At 31.9% G+C, this 14,142-nt stretch overlaps 1 protein-coding gene across 9 annotated transcripts in view; it reads right to left on the minus strand.

Annotated features, from left to right (window-relative positions):
- Window positions 1-14,142, minus strand: part of NBEA (neurobeachin) — a 582,638-nt gene that overhangs the window by 521,565 nt on the left and 46,931 nt on the right. For all 9 annotated transcript variants that reach the window (XM_076009491.1, XM_076009489.1, XM_076009488.1 and 6 more), the window contains exons 2-4: window positions 4,209-4,440; window positions 571-671; window positions 218-313 (exon numbers count right to left, since the gene is read on the minus strand). In XM_076009491.1, coding sequence (XP_075865606.1) covers window positions 218-313; window positions 571-671; window positions 4,209-4,440 — 429 coding nt within the window. The remainder of the gene's footprint in view (window positions 1-217; window positions 314-570; window positions 672-4,208; window positions 4,441-14,142) is intronic.

A 14,142-nucleotide genomic window follows, 5' to 3' on the forward strand; every position in this document is an offset into this window, starting at 1 on the left:
ACGGGGGCTGGGGAGGAAACTGACTTCAAATAGGCATAAGGAAATTCAGTAGTGACAAATGTTTCAAATCATGATTATAATGGTGCTCACATAACTATTTAAAACTCATCAAATTCTACTTTTTAAACTGATGAATTTTATTATATGTACATTATACCTTAATAGAGCAAACCTAAAAATAAATAAATAAAAATAAACATATGTATTTAAAACTTACCGCAGCACTACAACCAGGGAAATTAAAAAAAGTATCGGGACCATGTCTTTGTGGCATCTGATTAAGAACTGACAATAATTTTACTGCATGTCTTGGCTGAGGAAACAATAAAAGAAAGAAATGTCACTGTACAAATTTAGCAATAATACTTAACATGCCACAGTAGGCAATGCACTGTTTTTTAACTACAGAGAAAATTAATTTGAAATCATTTACTAAATATTTAGTAAATCATTTAAGAGGAAAACCATTTCCATTACAAATTCAAGTATATAGCTCTCTAGAGACAAATTCTTGAACATTAAGTATTAATGGACTGATATTGAATACTTTTCCCTCTGACCACAGCTTACCCAGATTCCACTTTCTCCTCGAAGCATGCTGAACAAAAGCTTCAACTCCTTGACAGTGATGCTGTAGCTGGCAAGAACCCCCAACATATCAACTAGAAGATCTTCAAAGGAAAATAAAGTTATTCTGAACTCTAGTCATAAGCTGCCATCTGTCAAGGTCATATACTTTTCGTAAGATACAAAGTTATCAATCGTCATATACATATGACTAATATAACCAAATGTCCTCATGAATAATGATTCTAATTAACATTTTTTAAATGCTCAGATAATCAAAGAGATTTGTTTGATTATGGGATTTTTCCCCATTAGGTTTGCCATTTCAATTAAGCTTTCTTAGTAGATACATAAAATAGATTTATATATTCCCAGAGTACACACACACACCCCACATATACACACTCCTGCTGTATGCAGGGAAAGAAAGAGAAGTAAAAATAGTCAAAGGTACAAAGATTTAAAATTGAAGATTGGTTATTTACAAATGAAAAACTGATAGATGATAATAGTTTCAGAATTATCCATTCTTAATAAAATATATCCTTGAAACATTTCTTGGCCAATTAATAATCATTTTAAGCACTTACTCCACACAGGGCATTATTCCAAGTGCTTTACATGTATTAATTTCACAAAAGCCTATGATGTGGGTGCCATTATTATCCCCTTTTAAAATGAGTAAATAGTGACACAGATAACTTATTCACATTGCCCAAGAACACATACCTAGCAAGTGCTAAAGTCTAAAGTCAAGCTTCAAACCCAGGCAGTATGGCTCCAGAACCCTCACTCTTACTAGTCTGTAAGTGGAAGTGTAATTTAAATGCATTATTAGCGGTATCTACTATGCTGATGTGTTATGTGCATATAACAGACTCACCAGCTTATGAAATGGGAAAAATTATACATTTAATCCCTTGTCTCTCATTATTTTCTCTACACATTGTGATTAATACTTCTGTCAACTGTTCTTTTCAAGACATTAAACATCTAAGTATAACACTTATATTTTATTTTCTCAATTTCTAAAGCACTTCTTAATTAAACATACAAGTTCTTACAAACCAATACATATGTATATTCTAAAAGTTAATCATCACTTAATAAAAAAGATTAGACTAGGGTAAGTTAAAATAATTGGTTATTGATATACAATGTATATTATTCAATATCTACATTAATGACTAGAATTTAAACATTTAAAAATAGTATTTGTATATTTCAAAAATAGAAATTTAATATGGTTTTTTCATCAATAAATAATTACTTGATTTGTACCCAACATCACAATAAGCAAGCATTCTCTATGATAAAACCGTGACAGTGGATATGCCATTTTTTAGAGCAATCTTTCAATGAATCAAAATGTTTGTTTCATCATTTAAGTAACAAAAATATATGAAAATGTTAGGACATGTAAGTCAGAGGTTCCTTTCTAAGAAAGAATGCTAGGTAAAAATCAATAACCTTAAAAACTCTAAGCTAATATGAACCATTTTTAAGCAATTAGCTGCAATGGCAACCTTCACAAAAGACTTGTTAAAGGTTTACATAAAATTCTTTTTTAAAAAATTGAACTTCTATGTGCAAGCTTTTGTCTCATTTCGTATGTATGTCACAAAAACTATGCCTTTTATCAGTATTCAGACTAAGAAAAAAATAAAAACAAAAAGTAATCTATCTAATTTGTATTTAATTATAAAATTTTAAAAAATTCCTTATATATTGTATATGTAACCTAACCAAGTAGCTTAGTTTAGTTTTATTACAGAAAGTCTTCTTTTCTGTACAAGATATTTAAAAGAGAAAAAAATACTAAGACTATGAAGACTATGAGATTCTCTTATCATTTTGCTATAAATGTTTAACCACCTTCTAGTGACATTTTAGTACATTATTAAATGAAAAAACCTCTTTGAACTTAACATACTACAACACAGGCAAAGATGAATATCTAGTAGTGTTTTGGTAGCTACTAGTTCTTCCTTATGAGATTTAAATTTTAATTTATCTATTAACAAGACAGAGGTAATTTTTATGACACTCATTCTCTTTTCTCATATCCCTCCATCATCGGGCTCTTTTGAAGGGAAATGCTAAAAATTACAAAAAGTAAAAATTCTGTGTTTTCAATATTATTATTACTGAAGAGAGAAATAAGAGAATCAAGGAGCTTTAATACTAGAAAATGTCAAATTATGAATTTCTATGGTACTACCACCCTCACTGTGATTTTACATCTCAACACTGATGAATTATATACCAGTAAACAACTATCCAGGTAATTTGGCTCATTCTCTAAACTGTACTCTATAAAGTGGCAGTCACTTTATAAAAACAAAACAAAAATGAAGGGTTTAAACTCAGCTATGAGGATTAAAAGATCATATTATATTCTATACATCATGTGTACATATAAGTTTATACAAATAAATTTATGTTAAATAACTCTAGAATTTATAGAAATGGTACCATATCTTCATTACAAATATATTTTAATAAATGTAAGTCTGAATCTCATTTTTCATCAAGTTAGCCATTAGCACCCAATATAGAGAATGCTAAATCATTTTAAAAAGAGATATATGCCACCTTGAAAGCAATTAGAAATGAGTTTAATATACTAAGAAAATCAAATTTTTGAAAATATTAAGAGCATCCTTCTTTAATCCATTCTTCATTTCATTCTTTCTTGTTTAATGTTTTGTTCCATAAATTTTAGAATTTAAATATATAAGTCAAAACGTTAAATAGTATTCTCTGGTATCAGAACTACTTTTAAGGATCAGAGCTGATATTGTAAAGAGTAATATTACCACTTTTAGAATTATGGAAATTCTAAATGGACACTTTTATGTCAGACAATACTTATGCTGAAGATTCATGGCTTATGAGAATCAACATTTCAAACTTTAAACTTATAACTGTTGCTCTGGAATCATCATTCAAAACATTTCTACTGAAATTCATCTAACAACAAGGGAGTATGAATTTGTAGGGAGACAAACAGTTGATGGTTAAGAATCATAGATTTCAAAGTGTTGGTTTGAAATAACACACAATAAGCACAAAAATTAGTATTTTTATCTGGAAATTCTAAGCAAATTTTATGTTATATTCTATAATATATGAGTTTATTTTAATATAAAAATTTCCTCCAAATACATAAAAACTAAATGGACACTTCCAAAAGACACATCATGCTTATCCTCAGGCTTTTACTGTTTCCTGTCATAGTTCCATATATGCCAGATTGAAGGACATGGAACAAGGAGAATTTGGTAAAGGGCTTATTATACAGAATGATAATATGTATTGTGATATTTTAATCATGTAAAGTCTTAATTACATAAAAAGAAACTGGATTTATTTTTCTGAAAGATTTCATAGCACTTACTATACAGTATTGAGATTTTCTAAAACTTAGAAAAGTAAAATTAGTAGTTATGTTTGTCTAATATGGTACTTATATTTTACTCTTCCCTTTTTAGGTTTTCCATTAATATAAAAGGCAAAATTTCCATTTATTTCAAACCAAGGTAGTTTCAACAAATCTATATTACCTATAAAATACAAAAAGAAGTACATGAAATTTTATAAACATTTAAATTATACTATCCTATCAGATAACCCCATACCTGCTATCATGTCATCTACAGCACTCATTTTCAGCAATACTTGTTCAATTAGCCCAACTTCTGTGCTAGTCTGTAAATTCCGAACACTTTTTCGTAGAATGGCTGTAAACATGCTCCATATTTCTGCTTGACATGTTACATCACAGTGCTCCAATAGCTCTGTCATGCATGTTATACTCTCAGCATCCTGGATAATAAAGTTCATCTCCAAGTCAAACTCTCCACCAACCAGCTGAAAGTAAACAAAAAGAAACAACAGCAATAACAAGGGAGGCTATTTATAACTATAAAATAAAATAATACCAAAAATTCAATTAATAAAAAAGCATAACTACTTAAAAAAATTTCAAATCATCTGGTGCAAAACTAATTTTGATCAAGTGTAAAGGTAAGTGAAAAGCACTTTTAAGAATTGAAACTAGGAAACAAATCTAATTTTCACACAGATGGGAAATGGTGAAGAAATCTAGAAGAAAAGAACACAGCACAGCATGTGATTACTGGGTGGGAAAAATTCCTAAAAATAAGCATTTGGATATTAAAAGTTACAATCAATAGAAAATACAGAGTTCACTATAGATAAATTTTAAGACAAATTCATTTTCTTTTTCATATTATTAAACTTACAGACAAAGATACAGCTAGGTCTAATTTCTATATATGAAGATGAAGAAATATGAAACTGATACTAGCACAACTTACATTAAAGGTTGAAATGATGGAATGAATGTTTAAAAATAAGTTTAACAGAAAAATATGTAAGGCCTTGCAATGCTTTTTTTAAAAAGCACAAATATAAATTGGATAAAGAAAGTTGATTTAACATATTTGACTCTGGGCATTACGTTAAATGAGGCCAAAGTAGTATCATCCCTCCTCAATGCCACTTTAAGTACAGTGACAGAAAAATACACACAGAATAAAATAATATAATAATATTCTCTTACTCTCTCTTGATCAATCACATATGAACTATTACATTGCTATAAGCATCATTAAAGAACACTGACAAACTGGATATCCTTTCAGTCTAGAGAATGGTAAATTTAGGAATAAATAATAACCATATACAAAATACCTGAAAAATTTGAAGTCATTCTTTCATTTGTTCTTTCAACAAATATTTAATTTTTTACATTTTTTCTTTTAAATTATTATGAGTATATAATAGTTGTATATATTTATAGGGTACATGTGCTGTTGGAAACAGGCATACAATGTATAAATAATCAAATCAGGGTAACTGGAGTATCCATCACCTCAAGCATTTATCACTTCTTTGGGGAATATTCCAATTCTATTCTTTTAAATATACAATAACTTATTGTTCACTATAATCATCCTGTTGTGCTATCAAATATTAGATCTTGTTCATTTTATCTCACTATATTTTTACACCCATAAATCATCCCCATTTTCTCCCCCACACCCCTCACCAGCCTCTGGTAACCATTGTTCTACTCTCTTGTTTCCATGAGATCAATTGGTTTAATTTTTAGCTCCCATATATGAAGGAGAATATGCAAAATTTGTTTTTCTGTGATTACCTTATTTCATCTAACATAATATTCTCCAGTTCCATCCATGTTATTGCAAATGATAAGTCATAATGTTTCTTAAGTCAATAATGTTCCAAAATGTTTTATATATTAAGGTCAAGAACTAACCGTTCTATGAACTAGGATATATAGGTGGCCAAGAAAAAGTCCATGTACTAACAGTGCTAAATTCCTAAGACAAATATGTTCATGTGTGTGTGTGTGTGTGTGTGTGTGTGTGTGTACATATATATATATATATATATATATATATATATACACCCTACCTTATTCCAAAAAATATTGAAGTTGGCTTACAAATTATATAAAGTATGAAAAAAGACATAAAATATGAGTAGTTGAGAAAGAGGAAGCAAAGGAAAAGATTAGGAACAGACAGAGAGTAGAATTTTAGGATCAAGAAGTAGAATTAATTTCCCATCACTGAGAAGTATTCACATAATATAAATGGATGACAACATGGTATGATATAAATAGGATAAATAATAATACCACCACCACCTAACCTTGCACAGCATTTAGTACAATTCTAAGTGCTTTACATCTATACTAAGAAGCTATCATCATCTTTATTTTATAGATAAGGAATCATAGGCAAAAAGAGTTTAAGTACCTTGAAAAAAGTTATAAAATAGAGGACTCAGGATCCAAACACAAGAAGTCTGTCTTCATGCAAGTCCATATAAACAATACAATCTGGGCCAGGCTCAGCTCAGTAGCTCATGCCTGTAATCCTAGCACTCTGGGAGGACAAGGCAGGCGGATCACTCAAAGTCAGGAGTTTGAAACCAGCCTGAGCAAGAGTGAGACCCTGTCTCTACTAAAAATAGAAAGAAATTAATTGGCCAACTAAAAATATATATAGAAAAAAATTAGCCAGGCATGGTGGCACATGCCTGTAGTCCCAGCTACTTGGGAGGCTGAGGCAGAAGGATTGCTTGAGCCCAGTAGTCTGACTTTGCTGAGAGCTAGTTTGCACTCTAACCTGAGAAACAGAGTGAGACTCTGTCTCAAAAAAATAAAATAAAAAATAAAAAAAAATGCAATCTAATTTAAGAATATTTAAAGTCTTCTAAAATTAAAGATTTTAAAAACATTTGTCTCAAACTTTGAAATATCATACTCTGTATATATTTTTCACTATAACAGAGCCAAAATTTAACTTTATAAGCAACTAACCCCTCTGCAAAAACCTTTGACCTACATACTCTCTGGTTAAAAGCTAATTTCACTTCTGTGTATGAAACAACCCCAACTCCATCAGTGGTTAAGAGATTGGCTCTGAATTCAGACTCTAGTTGTACCACTCACTAGCTTTGCAACTAATTAAGCCACCTTTCTAAGCCTTAGCTATTTCATCTACAAAATGGGAATAAAAGTTCCTGTAAGTTCCAATAAAAGTTCCAATAAGATTGTTGTGAGCCTTAAGTGAGATAATTGGGTTATAAGTACTTAGGCACAATGGCAGGCATATAGCTAGGATTCAGTTAAGGTTAGCTATTACTAGTCCTCTAACACCTGTAGAAATGTAGTCACCTGATCCAATACCTCTGAAGTACCATGAAACCCAGTCAGTTTAAGTCTTATGTTTCCAACAAAAGCAAATTTACTGTGGATCATGTACTCTATCAGATACTACTTGGAGATCTATTAAAACCAACTCAAACATCATTTTTACCATCCATACTCTTTCTAAAAGATTTCTTTTTATTCATTATTATACCAATATGCCAGTTGACTTAAGTCAGTCACTACTATGAATCTTGGAGACCAGTGCTGAGCAAATCAGAAGAGGTTCTCTAGAAATAAACCATAATAAAAAAATAAAAATGTTTGAAAATCAATGATACAAGTACTCACTGATTGAAACAATAGAGGAAGATAACTGAGGTTTATGCTCATAGGCCTCTGAATAAATCTGTGGAAGAATGTGTGTACACTAAAACGGAAGAGCACTGAAAAAAATTTTAAACTGATCTTGTAAACCAGTTGTAACTTCTGGTTTATAGCAAATCAAATACCATTAAATGTGTAAATAGCAGAGATGGGCTCAGTGACAAAAAAAAAAAAAAGTCTGCTTTTAAAGGAATTAACAACTAATATCTGTAACTCTAACAATCAGGCTCTGTTATGTGAAGCCTGAATTTCCATCTTTCACAGTCAAAAACACAATGCCCTTTTCTATGTCATTTAATCACAATAGTATAGTTATGGCTCCCTGATTTCACTGCCCAAAGTGGCAAAAATATTTATTGTAGATGGTGTAGAGTGTGCCTATGAAACTATCATCCCAAGATTAGGGAAATATTTATTCACTTCTAATAAGTGGTTCAATACTTATTAGCAACTACTAGCAGCAGTCCCCAACCTTTTTGGCACCAGGGATCATTTTCATGGAAGACAATTTTTCCATGGACTGGGGAGGTGATGGTTTTGGAATGATTCAAGTACATTATGTTTATTATGCACTTTATTTCTATTATTATTACATTGTAATATATAATGAAATAATTATACAACTCACCATAGGTTGGGGACCCCTGAACTAAAAAGCATTTAAGAAGTAGAAATAGCTGACTTTTCTTATTTAAACAATTCTCTAAAACAATCCCATGAATAAACCCTGTGAAGCATAATTGACCGCACAGAAGGAAACTGAAGATTGAAGTTAAGCAACATGACCAAGGTCACATGTAAGTGGCAGATTCAAGATTCTAACCTAGACTACAAAATGAATTTAAACACCTGGCTATGAAGTCAGAGGTTCAGACTTAAAAAAGTGATAGAGAGAGGATGTTTATATTAGTTTTATGAAGAATAAAATATGGAAAGATAATGATTTCTGTGAGTTAAAAAAAAATGAAACCTTAAAAAAAAGGAATAAAACTTATGCCATGTGGCTTTTTTCTTAAAGTCAATGTCTTTCAAGAAAATAACATACCAACAGAAAAATTGTAATAAGGAAAAGAATGTCAGAAACTCCTTTTTAGGAAAAAAAAGTTAAGGGAAGAGGGAAATTGCAATGAATTTATTAAAGTACCACTATCAAATACACTTGAAAAATGGAAAATAAAGCAATCTATTCTGGTGATGTTGACCACAAATTGTACTGAAATGAATAAAAAGGCTCATATGGAAAAAAAGAAAAAAGAAAAACAACCAGGCCAGGCATAGTGGCTCTTGCCTGTAATCCTGGCAATTTGGGAGGCTGAGGTAGGAAGATCACTTGAAGCCAGGAGTTCAAGACCAGACTGGGCAACATAGCAAGACTCCATCTCTACAAAAAAAATTTAAAGATTAGCTGAGCATCATGACATGCACCTATACTACCAGGTACTTGGGAAGCTGAAGCTGAGGCAAGAGAATCACTGCAGTGAGCTATGGTAGTACAGCTGTACTCCAGCCTGAGTTAATAGAGCAAGACTCTGCCTAAAAAAAAAAAAAAAAAAAAAAAAAAAAAAAAAAAATTAACAAAATTTGTTAAAAATTATGTCAGCAAGAAAACAGAAGGTGTTCAAATATAGGAAAATTATCAAAAATACTAAAAAAGAAAGTGCATAGGAAATCGTTTTTAAAAGCAAATGAAGTGATGCAACATAGCTAAAAAAGCTAAATTGAACACAAAACTAAATACTGAAAACATCTATTCTTTGAAAAGGTGTGCCAAATCATTGTGACCACAGTATAAAAGAGAATGATAAACCAACTGAGACTTCCTATAAATCTAAATTTGTCATTGTGACAATATATTTGTGCAGTTAAGGGTGTTCTATTCCTCCAGGCCCGCTTCTAAAAATTCTAAAAGGTATTGCCACTGCAAGAGAAGTGGTCCACAATGGTGCTTGCTACTCAAGAATAAGTCTTACGTGAATTCATGTAAGATAAATATCATAGCTGAGCCTTTTAAAAAGCAATAACTTTTATTTACATAATTTACTGAATAAAACATTTGAAATACAAAATGCTGAATTGGAATGTATTGAAAGCTCTAAGGTTTATAAATATTAGCAACTTAAGTATCTTTTTTTTAAGTATAGAGTCTTTAAATATCTTAATTTGAAATCTTAGATTAATGCTGAGGATCATATGGAATAATTCAGTGTTCATTAATCAGATCAAACTGGACAATTATTAACCAGGTGAACGTCTTTGTAACCTGTTCTTCTGGATAAACTCTAAACTTGATAACATTTCTCAGAAAGCTCAAATTAACTCCTCAGCTTCAGCTTCTTCTACTTCCTATTCCCCACTTACAATGCTATCTCTCATTTCATCTATTAATGAAACCCTCTATATGTGCTAAGCCCTATGCATGATATAGGGTTCCCTCACAAATCTTAGATGTGTTAACTTCCATTAACTCCCCAAATATCAGGTTAGAGACTACTTAATCCAGAAACCCTTCCTAGTTCCCACAAAGATGGCCTTTCTCTGAACTCCCATTACAGCCACCCAGACCATAGCAGTTATTCCATAACATTATAGACTGTTTGTGTCCCCAAAATTTGTAATTTGAAGCGCTAACACCCAATGTAATGGTATTAGGAGATGGTGTTTTGGGGAGGTAATTAGTTTAGATAAAGTCATAAGGGTAGAGCTCCTATGATGAGATTAGCACCCTTATAAAAAGAGGAAGAGACACCAGAGTTGCTTCTCTCTACCATGTGAGGACACAACAGGAAGGCAGCCATCTGCAAGCCAAGAAAAGGGCCCTTGCCAAAATCCAAATCTGCTTCATCCAGACTGTGGGACTTCCCAGTCTTCAGAGCTGTGAGAAATAAATGTTGTTTAATCTACCCAGTGTTCAGTATATTGTTATAGCAACCTGAGCTAATTAAAACATGATACCACAGTTAGTTACAGATTTTGTTCCATCCTCTATATTACGATTAACAAGCTTCTAAAGAATAAGGACAATTCCTATCCTACTAAGTATTATATCTTATACTACTACCATACTGTCAACCACATGTAAATTATTTAGTATTTAACATGAAATAGGAAGATGGCAGGCTGGGAAGACAAGAGGACAGGAAGGAAAGAAGGAAGGAAGCAGGCTGGAAGGCAGTCTTCACTTCCAAACCTACACTGTTATCCAGGATTTCTACTATACTCTCAACTTTTCTCCTTCAGCAATGGATTGCTGTTACTGCCATATAACTTTTTTTAATGCTCCAGAGGTAATCACAAAACTAAAGATGTTTTCTTATCCCTGTTTATATTCCTCAGTTGCCTTACTTTTTCTTCTATGACTACTCAGAAAATACATAAGATTTCATACAGGCTAGTACAGATAAAACTCAAGAGACTTGTAGTCTTTATGTAGCAAGGCACACTTTCTCTATTCAATTTCCTAAGTACACTATATACAATCTTTAGTCGATCAGGCTTAAATATATTTCCACTTCCAGTTTATAACAACTTTCAAGTGAAATCAGTTTACAACATCTTCCTCTGACAAAACAGGTAGGGGTGATGTCACTAAAGAATGGCAGAGTGGACTATATCCCTCCCCCAAAGCCTGTAATAAGCTGCCAAAACTGTAAGAATCAACTTTCAACAAATTCTGAAATCTAGTCAAAAATGTAAAACAACCAGAGAAATATTTAGTGGAAGAAACTACTGCTTTATGGTAACAGAATACTGTGGTGGTTTGAATCACCCATCTACGATCCCCTACATCCCAGACTGGCAAAAGCAATGAGGACGGCAGCCTGCAATATTGGTGAGTATTGCCAGATCCAGAGGGAGCAATACCAACCTTATTCTTAAAGAACTGTGGCTGTGGGTCTCCATCTGTCTGGCAGCTCCCTCAAAGACAGGTGCAAAGAACTCCCTTTGTTTACATAACTCAGAGCATTCTCAGGGCTGGGAACGGTTTCCTGAAAGCATTTCAAGACATAGGTATTGCCTGTAGCAGCCTGTGACAAGAGACAACACTGGGGACAAGCACAGACAGATCTGGAAGCTGGGTTAATAAAAAAGGAAGAAAGGAGATATGTATAGGTATAAGGAATTTTAGAATTGAGAAAGCCACATGCAGGACAAGGGCAGGCTGCATCCTTAGAAAATGCCCAAGAAGACCCTAAACTTTCCCCTCTAGCTGGCTTTAAGTCTCTACACAAATATGAAGTAAAGGTAAACAGCCTGACTAAGCATTGAACAAGGGCCCCAACACAGAGTCACTCTGCAAAAACTGGGAAAGTGTTTTTTCTTCGCTTTTCTTTTTTTTTGGAGCCAGGCATTTAAGGCAACTCTGTCAAAACATAAGCTGACCACCAAACTAACAAAACGTAGATTTCAATGGCCACACACAATGGAGAATACAGACCTTACAATGTAGTTTAGAAAAATCACTAAGCAAGCAATCAACAATAACCTACAACAACCGAGAGGAAAAGTAGAATCTGATTTCCAGAGTTTCCACAAAATAATATTCAAAATGTCCAATTTCCAACAAAAAAATTACAAGATATGCAAAGAATCAAGAAATTAGGACCCATCTACAGGAAAAAAAATAACTGTCCATGAGAAAGCCAAGGTATTGCTTATACTTACTAGACAAAGACTTTAAATCAACTGTCTTAAATATCTCAAGGATTAAAGGATATCATGGACAAAGAACAAAACCAAACAAGAATAATAATATTTTAACAAATAGAGAATATCAACAAGAGAAATTATTAAAAATTAACAAATAAAAATTCTGAAATTGAACAATAGCTGAAATAAAAAATTTACCATACAGCTTCAGTATATTTGAACAGGCAGAAAAAATGCTATATTTTGTTAGCTTCCTTTGATTCAAAAGAATATTATATTTATAAAACACTTCTAGATTTTTTTCAAAGTAAAGCATGAATATGGTTTTTATATAATCAAGAAGGCAAGAAAAGCTTATAAGAAAATCAATATAAATTGATTTGAACAAAATAATATGAATAAGCATGAAGAAAAAGAAAGGCCAACCCTAGTCTTAATTATTAAAAATGTATGACCTTTAATAATATATGCCATACAATGCAATATTACTTAGCTATAAAAAGGAACGAAGTGTTGACATATGCAACAACATGGATGAATCTGGAAAACATTATAAGTAAAATATGCCAGAAAACAAAAGGACAAATATTGTATGATGTCACTTACATTAAATACCTAAAATAGGCCAAGTTTATAGACAGCTAAAGTATATTAGAGGTTACCAGGGCTCAGGGAGGGTGAAATGGGAAGGTTTTTCTAAATGGGTTAGGGGTTCTGTATGGGATGATGAAAAGTTTAGATAGTATTGACAGTTGCACAATCACTGCTCTTCATCTTGGTACTGGAAGTTCTATGAAGAATAAAAAGGCAAGCAAAGAAAATCAAAAATAGAGAGAATTGAAATGAAGAAATAAAACTGTCCCTACTTACATATGACATGAATGTCTACATACAAAACTCCAAGAAATCCATAAAAACAAAGTGAGTTCAGCTATGTCACAGGATACAAGATCAACATACGAAAGTCAATTGTATTTTTCTGTACTAGTAACAAAGATGTGGAAACCAAAAATTAAAAATATAGTATCATTTACATTCATTAAAAAATGAATTGCCCATGTAAATTTAACAAACTCTCTACAAGACTTACATTCTGAACATAACAAAACACCAATGAAGGAAATCAAAGATTTTTCTGATTGGATTGTTTGTTCTTTTACTGTTGATTTTTGACAGTGCTTTATACATTCTAGATATGAGTCCTTTGTCAGATATGTGGTTCGCAAATATTTTCTCCCAGTCTGTAGCTTACTTTTCAATCTCTTAATGTGGTCTTTCCCAGAGCAAAAGTTTTAATTTTAATGAAGCCCAATTTATTAACTTTATATTCTTTATAAAAAGATAAGACATGCACTGGGTCTGGAAGGCTAAGGAAGATGTCACCATGCATTTGACAATAGAAAGTCCCCTTTCGTAGGAAAAAACAAGGACATTTTTATAAAATATAAAGAACAGTGGAAATGCTGGCTAAACACCAGATAACAGTCAGAAAACAGAAAGTAGAGAAATAAAGTCAAATTATAAAGGAGTTCCAAGAAAAAAATCAAAATGCAAAATAATGTATTCACTTATAGAGTAGGAATAAGGAGCCAATTAAAAATTTTTCTGAAAAAAATCGGCATATTAATAGTATGTAAAACAGATTAGAGCAGAAAAGAACCACTAGCTGGTTATTACACTAATCTACTATAATAACATGAGTCTCTAAAAACTGAGAATGGAGAAGAAAATTAAGGAGATAGTAAGATAGACTAGTCAGAGACAATTTAAACCTGAAGTTAAGATATCTCTTTTATCCAATCTTTTAACTACTCTCCCACTAGAGCTCTCAT

This window comes from Microcebus murinus, chromosome 13 (genome assembly GCF_040939455.1).
Source record: "Microcebus murinus isolate Inina chromosome 13, M.murinus_Inina_mat1.0, whole genome shotgun sequence".
NCBI classification, from domain to species: domain Eukaryota; kingdom Metazoa; phylum Chordata; class Mammalia; order Primates; family Cheirogaleidae; genus Microcebus; species Microcebus murinus.